Source organism: Ischnura elegans, chromosome 7 (assembly GCF_921293095.1).
Source record: "Ischnura elegans chromosome 7, ioIscEleg1.1, whole genome shotgun sequence".
Lineage (NCBI taxonomy): Eukaryota > Metazoa > Arthropoda > Insecta > Odonata > Coenagrionidae > Ischnura > Ischnura elegans.
In genome coordinates this window covers 3489161-3501380 of record NC_060252.1, presented here as the reverse complement: position 1 = coordinate 3501380, position 12220 = coordinate 3489161, and the positions used below count along the sequence as shown (strand labels likewise).

The 12220-nt window shown below is 39.8% G+C and overlaps 1 protein-coding gene across 1 annotated transcript in view; it reads right to left on the bottom strand.

Moving 5' to 3' along the window:
- Window positions 1-2447: 2447 nt before the first annotated feature.
- Window positions 2448-12220, bottom strand: part of LOC124161873 (N-alpha-acetyltransferase 15, NatA auxiliary subunit) — a 215476-nt gene continuing 205703 nt past the window's right edge. The window contains exon 16 of the mRNA XM_046538105.1: window positions 2448-5061. Coding sequence (XP_046394061.1) covers window positions 4807-5061 — 255 coding nt within the window. The 3' untranslated portion in view covers window positions 2448-4806. The remainder of the gene's footprint in view (window positions 5062-12220) is intronic.

The following is a 12220-nucleotide window of genomic DNA, read 5'->3' as shown; positions in this document are numbered from 1 at the left end:
AATTAGTAACGTCGCGCCGAAAGCTCGCTGTCGCCCGGTTCAAACGCAAGGAGCGTAGTGTCCACAGCGCATAGCAGGTTGTCCAGGTTAGCGGTCTTCCAATCACAGGTTTGAGGGTGTTGAATAAACGTTCAAATTTTTCGACACAAATGCCATCTAGATTTAGTTTCGAAAGTGGTCGCTGCACCCAGTGGGAAGCCTAATTGGGTGGAAGGGGACTAAGCAGTGACCGAGGGAGGGGAAACCAAGCCAGTCGAGGAAAGTTAACAGGCTGATGAGAAGTGGTGTCATATTTCAGGAGGGGGGAGAGAAAAGGCCTGCGCTGGGAAGGGATGTTTTTTTTTCTTCAGGCAACATTCGTTCCCACGCTTTTCTGACCCATGCGACGATGCTCGTCACAATGAATAGAAGTGCGCTCGCCACGAACGAAGTTGAAAATTTCTGGGAAGGTATTATTATCAAGATTGAGAGATTTTTAAGGTTTTAGGACGAAATTCACGGCTTTTTCCAGGTTTTTTCACGGTAGACAAAATTCACGGCTAATTCACGGTTTTAAGGTTTTCACGGTCGAGTGGGAACCCTGCCTGCATTCGTCTAAACCGGTATTTCTAAAACGAAATAATTTGTATATTATGAATACAGTAATTGTGGGTAACAAATCGCAATCAATGCCTTTCGGTTTCTTTGATGAAGGAAACTACCCTATTGCATTTTTAACCTTCCGATTTCTGCTGGCTTTTTTCCATCTACCACAGGACCGTTGTCCTCGTCCTTTTTCGACAATATGTTCCTATCCCTTTCTTTCCTTACCTCTGAATTTACTTCTACATTAATTAATTACTATACGTCATTTTATGGAAGGAACATTGGAACAAAGAATGAATTACCAACTATGTCAAATGATTTTTGCGATATATGTACGTATTATGCTTTCTTAGTTTTTCTATGTAAAACTGCTGTCGGGAATTTCATTTGAAAAGGGAACTAAAAAATTTCTTAACAGTCTACCCCCATACCAATTGCATTAAAAGAAGAATAAATAAGATTTATTTATGTACAAATCAAAGAATAGAAAGCATTTATTTTTGTTCAAATAAAGAAACCATCGGTGAAGTGGTATTGCACCCTTGTTCGAAACTTATTTTATTGCTGGCATTGATAACTCAATATTTTTACCCATCTCACCTACTTCATTGACATTTGAATATTTATTACACTTTCAGCCGTTCAGGTTGGATTTCAGATGGGTTATATGTACCACTAATATCCTTATGTTTGCTTCAAGAAACAATTTTTTGCTAAGTATGCAGAAGATTTAAAAAAATGAGATTTTTTTTAGGTGCAACCTGGCCTGTGGGGCAAAATAATACCAGACTCAAATCGAAGCAAGAAGTTCTGACCTATCCATCCCTAAAATATTCATAAACCCCCTCGTCTAAGGTTAATTCATTGACGAAGTACTTCTCTAGAGCAGATAAGGTACTTGGGAATTCAATGCTTGGAGGAATGGCTAAATTAGCAACCAGATTGGCTTCAAAATTCTCTTGATAGACTTCTGTGAAGACTTGACAGGTCGAATCTCAAATTTTGCAGGATGGTGGGATACATTACCATAACATTCCAGAAGCAAAGTTCAACACTGCATTTATGTGCTTGCTTTCGTGATGAAAACTGAAAATTAAATGTGACGATATCCCTCAATCCCCAAATATTAGAAATTTCTGCTATTAAATATTACTAAGTACGTAATATTGTGTACACAATAAAAGCTTTTATTTACCTTCAATTATGGGATTTTGAAGGTCCCCATCTAACTGTGTTTATTTTGCTGAGGTGAAATCAAGCAGGGACTCAAAAAATAAATAAGTTTGACGTAAACATCGCTCTAGAAGCTGGATGACACATTTCCATACGTATATTCAGAGTCTGCGAAAGATAGACTTTAGTAAGGTCAGAAATCAAAGTCAGAAATCTCAGAGGAAACAGGGTCCCACAACTCTTGATCTGCAAAATTATTGCAATTCAATCTTACTTTTTTTCAACAGCAATTACACATTCAACCAGCCCAACACAAAATTCTGCCAAAACAGCGAAGAAACCTTGAAGGCAGGACAGTTTATTGGCTCAACTGATGAAGCAGCAATATTTTCGTCTACATAACATAAATTTCTTTTCATTCTGACTTCATACAGCACATACAGCCGATTTTGTCTTGAGGAAGTAAGGAATTAGATGAGTCAAAATAATAGCATGTATTCAGACAGTTCAAAGCAAACAAGAAGCATCAGTTTTTTTTGCCCAACAAGGAAATTCCCTCCAGACGACAACCATTTGAGTTGTCAGGCCAATGATGAAGCAGAGAGATTGTTATAGACAGGGAAAATGCAGGTGGTGAGAAGACCACCAAATGCCTCAATTTGGGAATCATATGCAAGAATACAAACAAAGAGGGTGAATGGGTTTAAGTTTATTTCTCCTCTGTTCTTTACACACTCTTCACCAATTGCTGATTGCTGTTTCCACTTAAAATCTCTCCTCCATTATTGTTATGCATGGGTTATGCATGTGCCAACTCAATTATGCTAACAAACTGAGACTGGCAACAAAGCGGTGATCACAGTTTGCCATCCATGTCCATTTATATATGTTCCTAGGAAAGAGCAGATAGCCCTTGAAATGAATATTTATATATATTATTTATATCAGTATGTACATAGAGCATCTTGCTTGGTGGAAGTAAATGACTGAACACTCGACCAACTGATGTGTTATATGTACTCAATGCCGAAGCAGCCACAAGTGACAATTTGACATGACATGGCGGGGTGATGCTTTCCACCTGCAGCAGCCCTTGGCCGAGCCTTGACTATTAAATTCCTCTTGATCCTCTTGCTTTAAATATTTTAATTCTTAAACGAATTTTAAGTCATTACAAATGATTTTTAAACCAAAGAAAATTACTTTCAGCATTAATTAAAAATCAAGTAACTTTATCATGACACTTTTAGATTAATTTGAAAGCTATAACTAGTGAGTCATCTAATGTCATCAAATGTTTTGGTGTGTGATAACCCTGCCATGAGTAATCATGACTGAAGAGAATTTGGAACAGCAAAACTGAATATGCACATGGGTATGAATGACACCAACACAAATGAACAATGCTCCAGGAGCACAGAGAGTAGCTATGGTCGGCTACGTTGCATTTTCCATGGGAAACATCACACTTTCCACATGGAAAGAAGCACTCAACACAATCAAACTCTCATGCCAACACTCTCAAGTCATCAATTTAAAATCAACTAGGAGCAATTAATATTGGCGAATTTATGAATACAATGTGAGACGACACAAACCGACTAGGAAAATACTTTTCAGCTCCAAGTTTCTTCACTATGATCCTTCTTCTAAAATAAACAATCCACAGGCAGCTGATGCAAAGAAAAACAATGCAAGTTGATCTTTCCCCACGTTTTTCACAGGTGGCACTCATCTCTCTCAAAGACAGTCTCAGACAACTAAACAAAACAGCAAAGAGCCATTGGGCACTGCAGCTCAAGACACCACTTCAATTGCTGCAATCAAATCACACTGTACATGTTCATAGGCAGCAGCAGGTGACCACAACCAGTCAATAGACATTGCTCACTTGCATTGCTCCTCAGATCTTTGGTTGAGCAAGCAGCACACAGGAGTGAGAACGAGAGAGGAATGCGACACTGCTATTGCCGTGGCCACGACAACTACACGGAGGACAATTTGTGATGGGAGGGGTGATGCTGGGCAGGCACTGCCAAATTTTACCACCAAAGCCGCAAAGAGGAACGCAAGAATGACACAGGAGGTCACCGACACTCTCAAATACCAGTGATGACCTTCAAGACAAATGGGAGATGAAAATGAACAAACGTGAAAATACTGAAAGCAAATGAGTGACAACCTATCAAATAGTGGACACAGCCAATGAATTTCCTTTCCGTCCCGTAAGAGATTAGTTCTCGGCAAAGCCACAACAACAACCACAGCAACTCTCAACTCAACTCACCACTCTGCTCTCAAGCGAGAACTGTCCATCTACATCCACGACCACAAACGCATCCTCTTGCAGCTGTGTGTGTGTGTGTGTGCTCTACGATGGGGTGCGACCACTTCTCCCCTCCTCGCCAGATACGACAGTGATTACGTAAACACGTTTCGCCACACGCAAGCACACCGCAGTAACAGATTCTTTGGAAGAGAGACGCACAGAATGCACACTCACAGTGAGGGCCAAGCATCATTCATACACCTCTGCGTCATCGTCCCCACTCACTACGACTGCAGACTACAAAAAAAGAGCAGAGGACGACGACAAACAAGGAGGTGGGGGCACACACATACACATATCCACTCACACTGTGACTCATCGACAAGTCTCGTTGTCATCCAAAGCTCAGCCCCAACTGCGCATCTCAAGTGAGTGCCATGTGTCTTGTGACTGTCATCAAACATGCGCACGGGACAGGGTGAGCAGCAGAGCAATGCTGCATGTTGCGTCCCAGACAGGGAGAGAGGAAGGGGCACTCAAACGAAAAAAAAAAATCAAAATAATGACGAGTGTGACACTAATCACCCCTTGATCCCTCGTGAAGGAGCCAAACAACAAGCACAGGTGCCTCCTTCATGCGCAGCCACACGCAAATGCAAGATGCACACCTCAGCCTTTGACGTCCCCATCCATAGTCCATTTCGTCGTCAGCAGCCCCATACAACAACACAGTGCCCATGCATTTATATTTCCTACGCAATGCAAGGGAGGGACGGGCATCAATCGACACAGTTGTTCTTGGCGATGACAGAGGGCGATGGGGCTCTAATGTGGTTGCTCGTGTCCTCGGGTGTTGGTGAGGGGGGTGGGGACAGGGGTTGCGCAGCTGCGTTCAGCTGGGCAGAGGCTGCTGGATGCTGGAACGCAAGGGCATATGGAAACCGTTCGTGGCACCGCACCTTATACTCAGCTGCTTGCATGGGACAGTGGCCAAAGTCCCCATTGTTCAGGGCGTTCAGCACTCGGAGGCAATTCTGGAAAAGGAGAGGAGATTCTTTCTTGGTGGACCACACTCACTCTAAGGTTTGCCAGCAGAGGCCAAGAGCAAGCAACCCAGACAAATCAGGGGAGGAGATTCTCTCATCAAGTGGACAATTAACATACAACTTAAACAGTGGTTAAAGATCAGGAAAATACAAAACTGTGAAGTTGATATCAAATTAAATACATTGTACCCACTCATGATTCTTGAAGTAAATGCAATGCCATCCATATAGGGTGGCCTTATTTTTCAATTTTCTTTCAAAACACCTTCCCAATTTATGCCAATTGGTGTAAAAACATATCCTGAAAAACACATATTATTGTACTTGGAAAATGGGAAGATGTGCCACATCACACTCAAAATTGTGAAATTTTGGCATTTCTGGCTGTTTTTGGACATGAAGAAGGCGCTACTTTATTTCAACTCATTTTCTCTGGAACCCAACGACTCATAAGACATTTGACATGCTTCACCAAAAATATTTTCCAATTGTGACAGGTGTTTCCCAAGATATGGCCACAAGAGTGAAATTTCGCTTAAGGAGATGTTTCAATAAAACATTGTTTTCTGTGAAACATTTTTTCAAAGGCCATATTATTCGCTCCAATGCACAATGACTTGAATCCTGGCTGGCTGAGCCTAAAGCTCGCCTATGTAAACCGGACAGTTTGCATGTACATTTACAGCATAGGAGCTAGAGAATTACCACTTGAAGACGGCTGCTACAGTGGAGATGGAACTGTAGGATAAAATTAGGAAATGGAATTTAGAAACGCCAAACAAATACAGTAGAACCTCGGCTATACAACCCTCACTTACTCGATGACCTCACGTATACATCGATTTTTTTTGTTCGGTAAATAACCCCATATGAATCCATGTATTTCCAACCTCGGTTAAGAAACGTTTCACATATAGGAAGACCTCGGTTACGAAACATGTTTTTCCAGTCCAATGGGATAAAATTCCACACTTTTACGACTTGTCACAGAACTGCTCTACGAGATGATTGAGATATGTATGCCGATTTTAGTCACAGGAGCGGGTGTAGTATTAGCTCATTACATAGATATAACAATAAAAATAATAAGTTTTAATAATGAGCGCTGCTGTTTATTAGATATTAATTTTAACCATAGCAGATGATCGTTAATCCAGAATTATGAAATACAGAATATCAATCACTAACAGAAGATTGTCTAGAATTTTTCCAAGGCTATGTTTTCCATCGCCCCAGAGAAATAATGTCCAAATGAACCGTTAAAAATCCTCAGGTACCAAAATTTCGGCTTCCAAGGTGATCCAAAAAGATTATCATATTTGCAGTATGGATGTAAGTCAACAGTGATTGAACTCGATGGTAAAACAACATGCGTGGTCTCATTCCATGGGATAATCCCACATCTGCGGGACGAATTGCGCCAGGGGAAAGTTGCTTACGCGGCGTGCAGATCAAAACAGACCTAACTTGTATCTCACAAGGGGAATACATGCCCTTCACGTCGCCGATCGAGCTCAAATTTTGCGATTCGGTAGTTTATGGGTACAAATGTAATATGCCGAAGCGAGACGGTGCACTTCTCGTAGAATTCCGAGAAAAAAGCAATTAAAAATCGTAAAAAATGAAGGTATGCTATATAACATGTTTTGAACGCCTATGTTAAGCAAGTGGGCGACAGCCTAGGGCAGGGGTCGGCAACCTGCGGCTCGCGAGCCACATGCGGCTCTTTGGATATGAAACTGCGGCTCTTTAGTTCCATACGCAAATATTACTTATTTAAAGAAACACTTAAAAACGATTTTGAATCGACTAACCCGTGACACGCGTTGTCACTGTCGTCAGTATGGTAGAAGCAAGCTCTCGAATGACGCCGTCGCCGCTGTGCTGTGGATGTGCGAAAGAAGTGGGGGCCAGTCCGGCGCGAACCACGGTTCACGACATAAGCCAGCAATTTTCGCTCTCATCGTCCGTCACTACTCAAAACGACCTTCGCCTTCCTACCGACTTCGCTCCAACTCAGCAATACGGACCCACTTATCGCCAACCGATCAGACACTCGCTACGCCCACGGATCAACGCTTTCGACAAAAGTCAAGACCTACGGACACCGTCCATTCGTCGACATCCGCCAGACACGTGCTCGCCGGCTGCCCGCATTTTGAGACAAATCACAAATCGCTCGTTGAAAAAAGTAAGGAAGAACCTACCTACCTTCGCTACCTACTTTAACCAAACATTACTATATATTGCTGTACCTGTAAAACACCGACCACTATTAAATTTTATTTATGAATGAACACATCTTATAACTACAGTGTAAATTTAGAAATAGATCAATAGTCATATTTTCCAATTTATTAAATATATCTCTCTTCTTGAAATAGAAGTGTTTTTTTTCTAAATCAAGTGAATCAGTTTTTTAATTATATTTTTTTCCAAATAAGATACCTAACCATTGTAGTTTTTTGAAGTCAATGAGAATTGTCAAAAAAGAAACTAAGTGCTACTGTTTGATATTACCCCGAAAGTGTTTTTATTAAAATATGTAGGCATGTATTTAATAAATTACCTATTTTGATATTTATCTTTTCATATTCTTTATTACAGCATCACCGCAAGCATGGCATCTACAAAAAGAAGAAGAACTGAAGAAGAGCATCGAGAATTCAATCGGGATTGGATGGCATCGTTCGCTTTCATATGCGACTCATCTGGCCTTCCAACTTATCTCATTTGCCACGAAAAACTCGCACATAATAAAAAATCAAATTTAGAGAGAAAATTTGCTAAAAAACATACTGAGTTTGCTAGTAAATATCCAGCCGGCAAAGAACGAAAAGAAGCTGTCGACGAGCTCCAAAAATAACACAGCAATCAAGTTCCATGTTAAGTAAGTGGATGCAATCTACAAGTAATGTTAATCTAGCAAGCTTCGTGGTATCACTAGAAATTGCAAAAAAAGGCAAACCATTCACAGATGGTCAGTATGTCAAAGATTGTTTCATACGTGCATCTGAAGAACTGCTTCGTGATTTCAAAAACAAGCCAGAAATCTTGAAAAAAATCGAAGATTTGCCACTATCTGCTGAAACAGTCCAAGATAGAATAGCTAAAATGTCTTCAAATGTGACATATTTGCAGGTGGAAGACATTCAACTGGCGTCTGCCTTATCACTTGCTATAGATGAGTCTTGCGACATAAAAGACATGGCACAAGTTGCCCTTTTTGTCAGGTATATGTCTTCCCAAGGACCAAAAGAAGAACTTCTAGGATTGCTACCGCTCTCGGGACAAACTAGAGGGGAAGATATAGCAAATGCCGTGCAAAAATGCCTCGAAGATAATAAGATTGATTTAAATAAAATCGTTTCAATAGCAACTGATGGAGCCAAAAGTATGACAGGAAAAAATAAAGGGACAACAACGATTCTTCAGAGCAAAATAAATCACGAAATTCTTACGTTTCACTGCATAATACACCAAGAAGCGCTTTGTGTCCAAACATTTCCAGCCGAAATAGTTGAGGTCATGAATTTGGTAATCAAGATTGTTAACAGAATCTTGTCAAAACCACTCTACCATCGTCAGTTTAAAGAATTCTTAAATGAAATGGAGACTCAGTATTCCGACCTCCTTCTTCACAATAAAGTGCGATGGCTTTCCAAAGGTGAGGTGTTGAAACGTTTTGCTTTGTGCTTAAATGAAATAAATACAGTCCTCAATGAAAAAGGCATTAATCACCCTGAATTAGAGAACGGCAAATGGTAGCAAAAATTTTATTTCATGGTAGATTTCACGGCAAAATTAAACGAGCTGAATCTAAAACTGCAAGGAAAGGGAAACCCAGTCTATGTTTTGGTAGAAGAATTGGTTTGTTTAAAAGAAAAATAAACTATTTTTGCAGAAGATATTCAGAGCGGTAAATTGCTTCATTTTCAATTTCTAAAGCAACCGCGATAAAACCAGTGCAACTGTTGACACGATTGAAACCAGTGCAACTGTTGTCAGCACAGTTATAAAAAAAATTAAAGATGAATTTGCTGACAGATTTCAGCAATTAAAAACCAACAAAACCACTCAAGCATTCATAGTAAATCCTCTCAACACAAATAGTGACGAAATCCACATTGAGCCATTTGGAGTTGATACTGGATCTTTAGAAATGCAATTGATCGATTTAACAAGTAAAGCTTTGTGGAGTGGAAAATTTACAGAGTTGAAAAGCAAGTTGGAAGAGTTGGAGGTCCAGAAATATATGTACGTAACGCAACAAAAAAGGACAGCTTTAAAAGAATTGCCGCGAGTTGAGGCACTTATATTCGACGCATGGAATAGTCTTCCAGATTGCTACAGTGAGGTGAAGAAGTTGGCATTTGGAGTACTGACAATCTTCGGATCGACATGTTCGTGCGAGCAAGCGTTCTCTTGCATGAATATAATTAAAAGTAAAGTAAGAAGCCAACTAACAAATGAAAATTTGGAGTCGTGTATGAAACTTGAAACAACAAGTTATGAGGCAAATTTATCTGAACTTTCTAAAACCATGCAAAGCCAACGATCCCATTGAATTTGTTTGTTTTTATTTTTAAGTACAAGTTACATTGTTTAATAAAGTTTAAATTTTTGAAATGTATGTTATTGTTTGTTTTTATTTTCACATCGATAGGACATGTGCTTGCAGAGCAACACTTTGCCAATTTCAAAGAAGTTAAAAAATGGGTTAATTAATGGTTTAACTCACAGGAGTTACAATTCTTTTAGAATATTATCCATAAATTACTTCAGAGATGGTAAGATGTATAGAATCGAATGGCCAATACTTTGATTAAATACATTTTAAGTAAATACTTGAAATAACGTGTTTTATTTTGCGAAAAATCCGGTAAAGACTTTTACACACACCTGATATATTACCTACAGTGAAACCTCGATATAACGACACCCCACGGTGCACTAATAAACACTCGCTATAGCGAATTGTCGCTTTACCGGAGGTGGAGCAAATAATAGCCAATATACCTGTTGCGAACAGATATACAGGAACAGGAGTGGTGCGGCGACAGATAAACATCTATCCGATAAACGTAAGCATAAATCCAGAAGAAAGGCGATGTTTTTTTGCATCACTAAATTTTCTTACTCAAATAACGACCAACTATTCAAACAATTTATAAGCGCCGCACTGAATAAAAATCATGCAAAGAATTGTTTTGTCATCATTATATTTATCGAACGACAGTTTACCACATAAATTTGAGACTGAGCACTCCATTAACTTCATTTCTAACAGATCGCTAGCAATTACAGAGGTTAAGGAGTCTTCATGAAAGTCTTCCGGCGGTGAAACCCTTGCTATGGCGAGAGCCAACACCGAAAGGGTCTCGTAAAAACGAATTTTTTAACACGGTGTTTATAGGGTCAATCGACGGTGCATCGGCTATCTCTCGTAATAGCGGGGGTGTCGCTATAGCCCGTACTCGCTTTAACGAGGTTCCACTGTAATTTGTTGTAAAAAAACACTGCTTATATAAGAATAAATAGATATTTTTCTTATGAATAAATAGATTCGTTTTTTTTTTAATATTCATACGAGTGCTATTTATTGTTGGCAAGAAAAATTTTTGTGGCTCTTTAAAACTTTGAAATTTTGTAAATTGTAATTTTTGGCTCTTCCGACTCAAAAGGTTGCCGACCCCTGGCCTAGGGGATACGGTATCCGACTGTGGAGGTGAAGCTAGCGAGTTCGATGCTCGCTCAAGGAACTTTTTTTGTGTTAAGATTTAAGAATTTTATTGTTTAAACTTTTTAAGTTCGTTTTCTTATCTTCGTTACTACTATGAAATATATTTTTAAAAGAGTTTTTTTTATATTTAAATCAGGAATGGATCAGCTTGGGATTAGGAACTGAGGATGAAGGGTGGATAGAAACCCGGCGTCGGCATTAGCCTGCTCTTAACGAAAGGCACCAAGGCTTAACGTCCCATCCGACGGACGGTGTACTGCACAACTAGTGTAATCCACATTACACGCAGGGATTGATTTTAGGAATGCCCCTTAATTCTTTACCGAGATTTGGATGTGGAAGGCCAGTACACGGCCTCACCACTCCAGTTAATCCTTTATTTGCAATTTTCAGGATTGAACTCATCATAAAGACATGCAAAGCAAAGTGATTTGCGGCACCACGAACAAGCAGAAAAGGCGTTTTTTCCACAACCGCAACGACTGTCCATAATTTTTGAAGGAAAACACACGTCATTCACATTTACGAAAAATTGTCTCGTGCCAGCGAGCTTCGAAGCAAACCATGCATATTTTATCATGTTTTGGAAAATCGGAGCACTTGATTGGTTATGAATTAACGCATGTATTTTTATTGCGTCTTCTCTTGAAAATTGCAAATAAAGGATTAACTGGAGGGGTGAGGCAGTGTATTGGCCTTCCACATCCAAATCTCGGTAAAGAATTAAGGGACATTCCTAAATTCAATCCCTGCGTGTAATGTGGATTACACTAGTTGTGCAGTACACCGTCCGTCGGATGGGACGTTAAGCCGTGGTCCCCTTGGCTCCTTTCGTTAAGAGCAGGCTAATGCCGACGCCGGGTTTCTATCCACCCTTCATCCTCAGTTCCTAATCCCAAGTTGATCCATTCCTGATTTAAATATAAAAAAAAAACTCTTTTAAAAATATATTCCATGGTAGTCACAAAGATAAGAAAACGAACTTAAAAAATTTAAACAGTAAAATTCTTAAAACTTAACACAAAAAAAGTTCCCTGAGCGAGCATCGAACTCACTACCTTCACCTCCACAGTCGGACACCGTATCCACTGGGCTGTTGCCCACTTGTATAATATAAATGTTCAAAACAGTTTATATAGCGTACCTTCATTTTTTACGATTTTGAATAGCGTTTTGCTCGGAATTTTACGAGAAGTGCGTCGTCTCGCTTCGGCATATTACATTTGTACCCATAAACTACCGAATCGCAAAATTTGAGCTCTATCGGCGACGGGAAGGTCGTGTATTCCCCTTGTCAGTGGGTTTAAATGAAACATAGTTGGACCTTGAATAGCTATTAGCTGCCTGGTGGCAAGCGTTTATTTTTTTTAACAAAACGAGAGTTAGTGTGAATGCCCTCGGAGA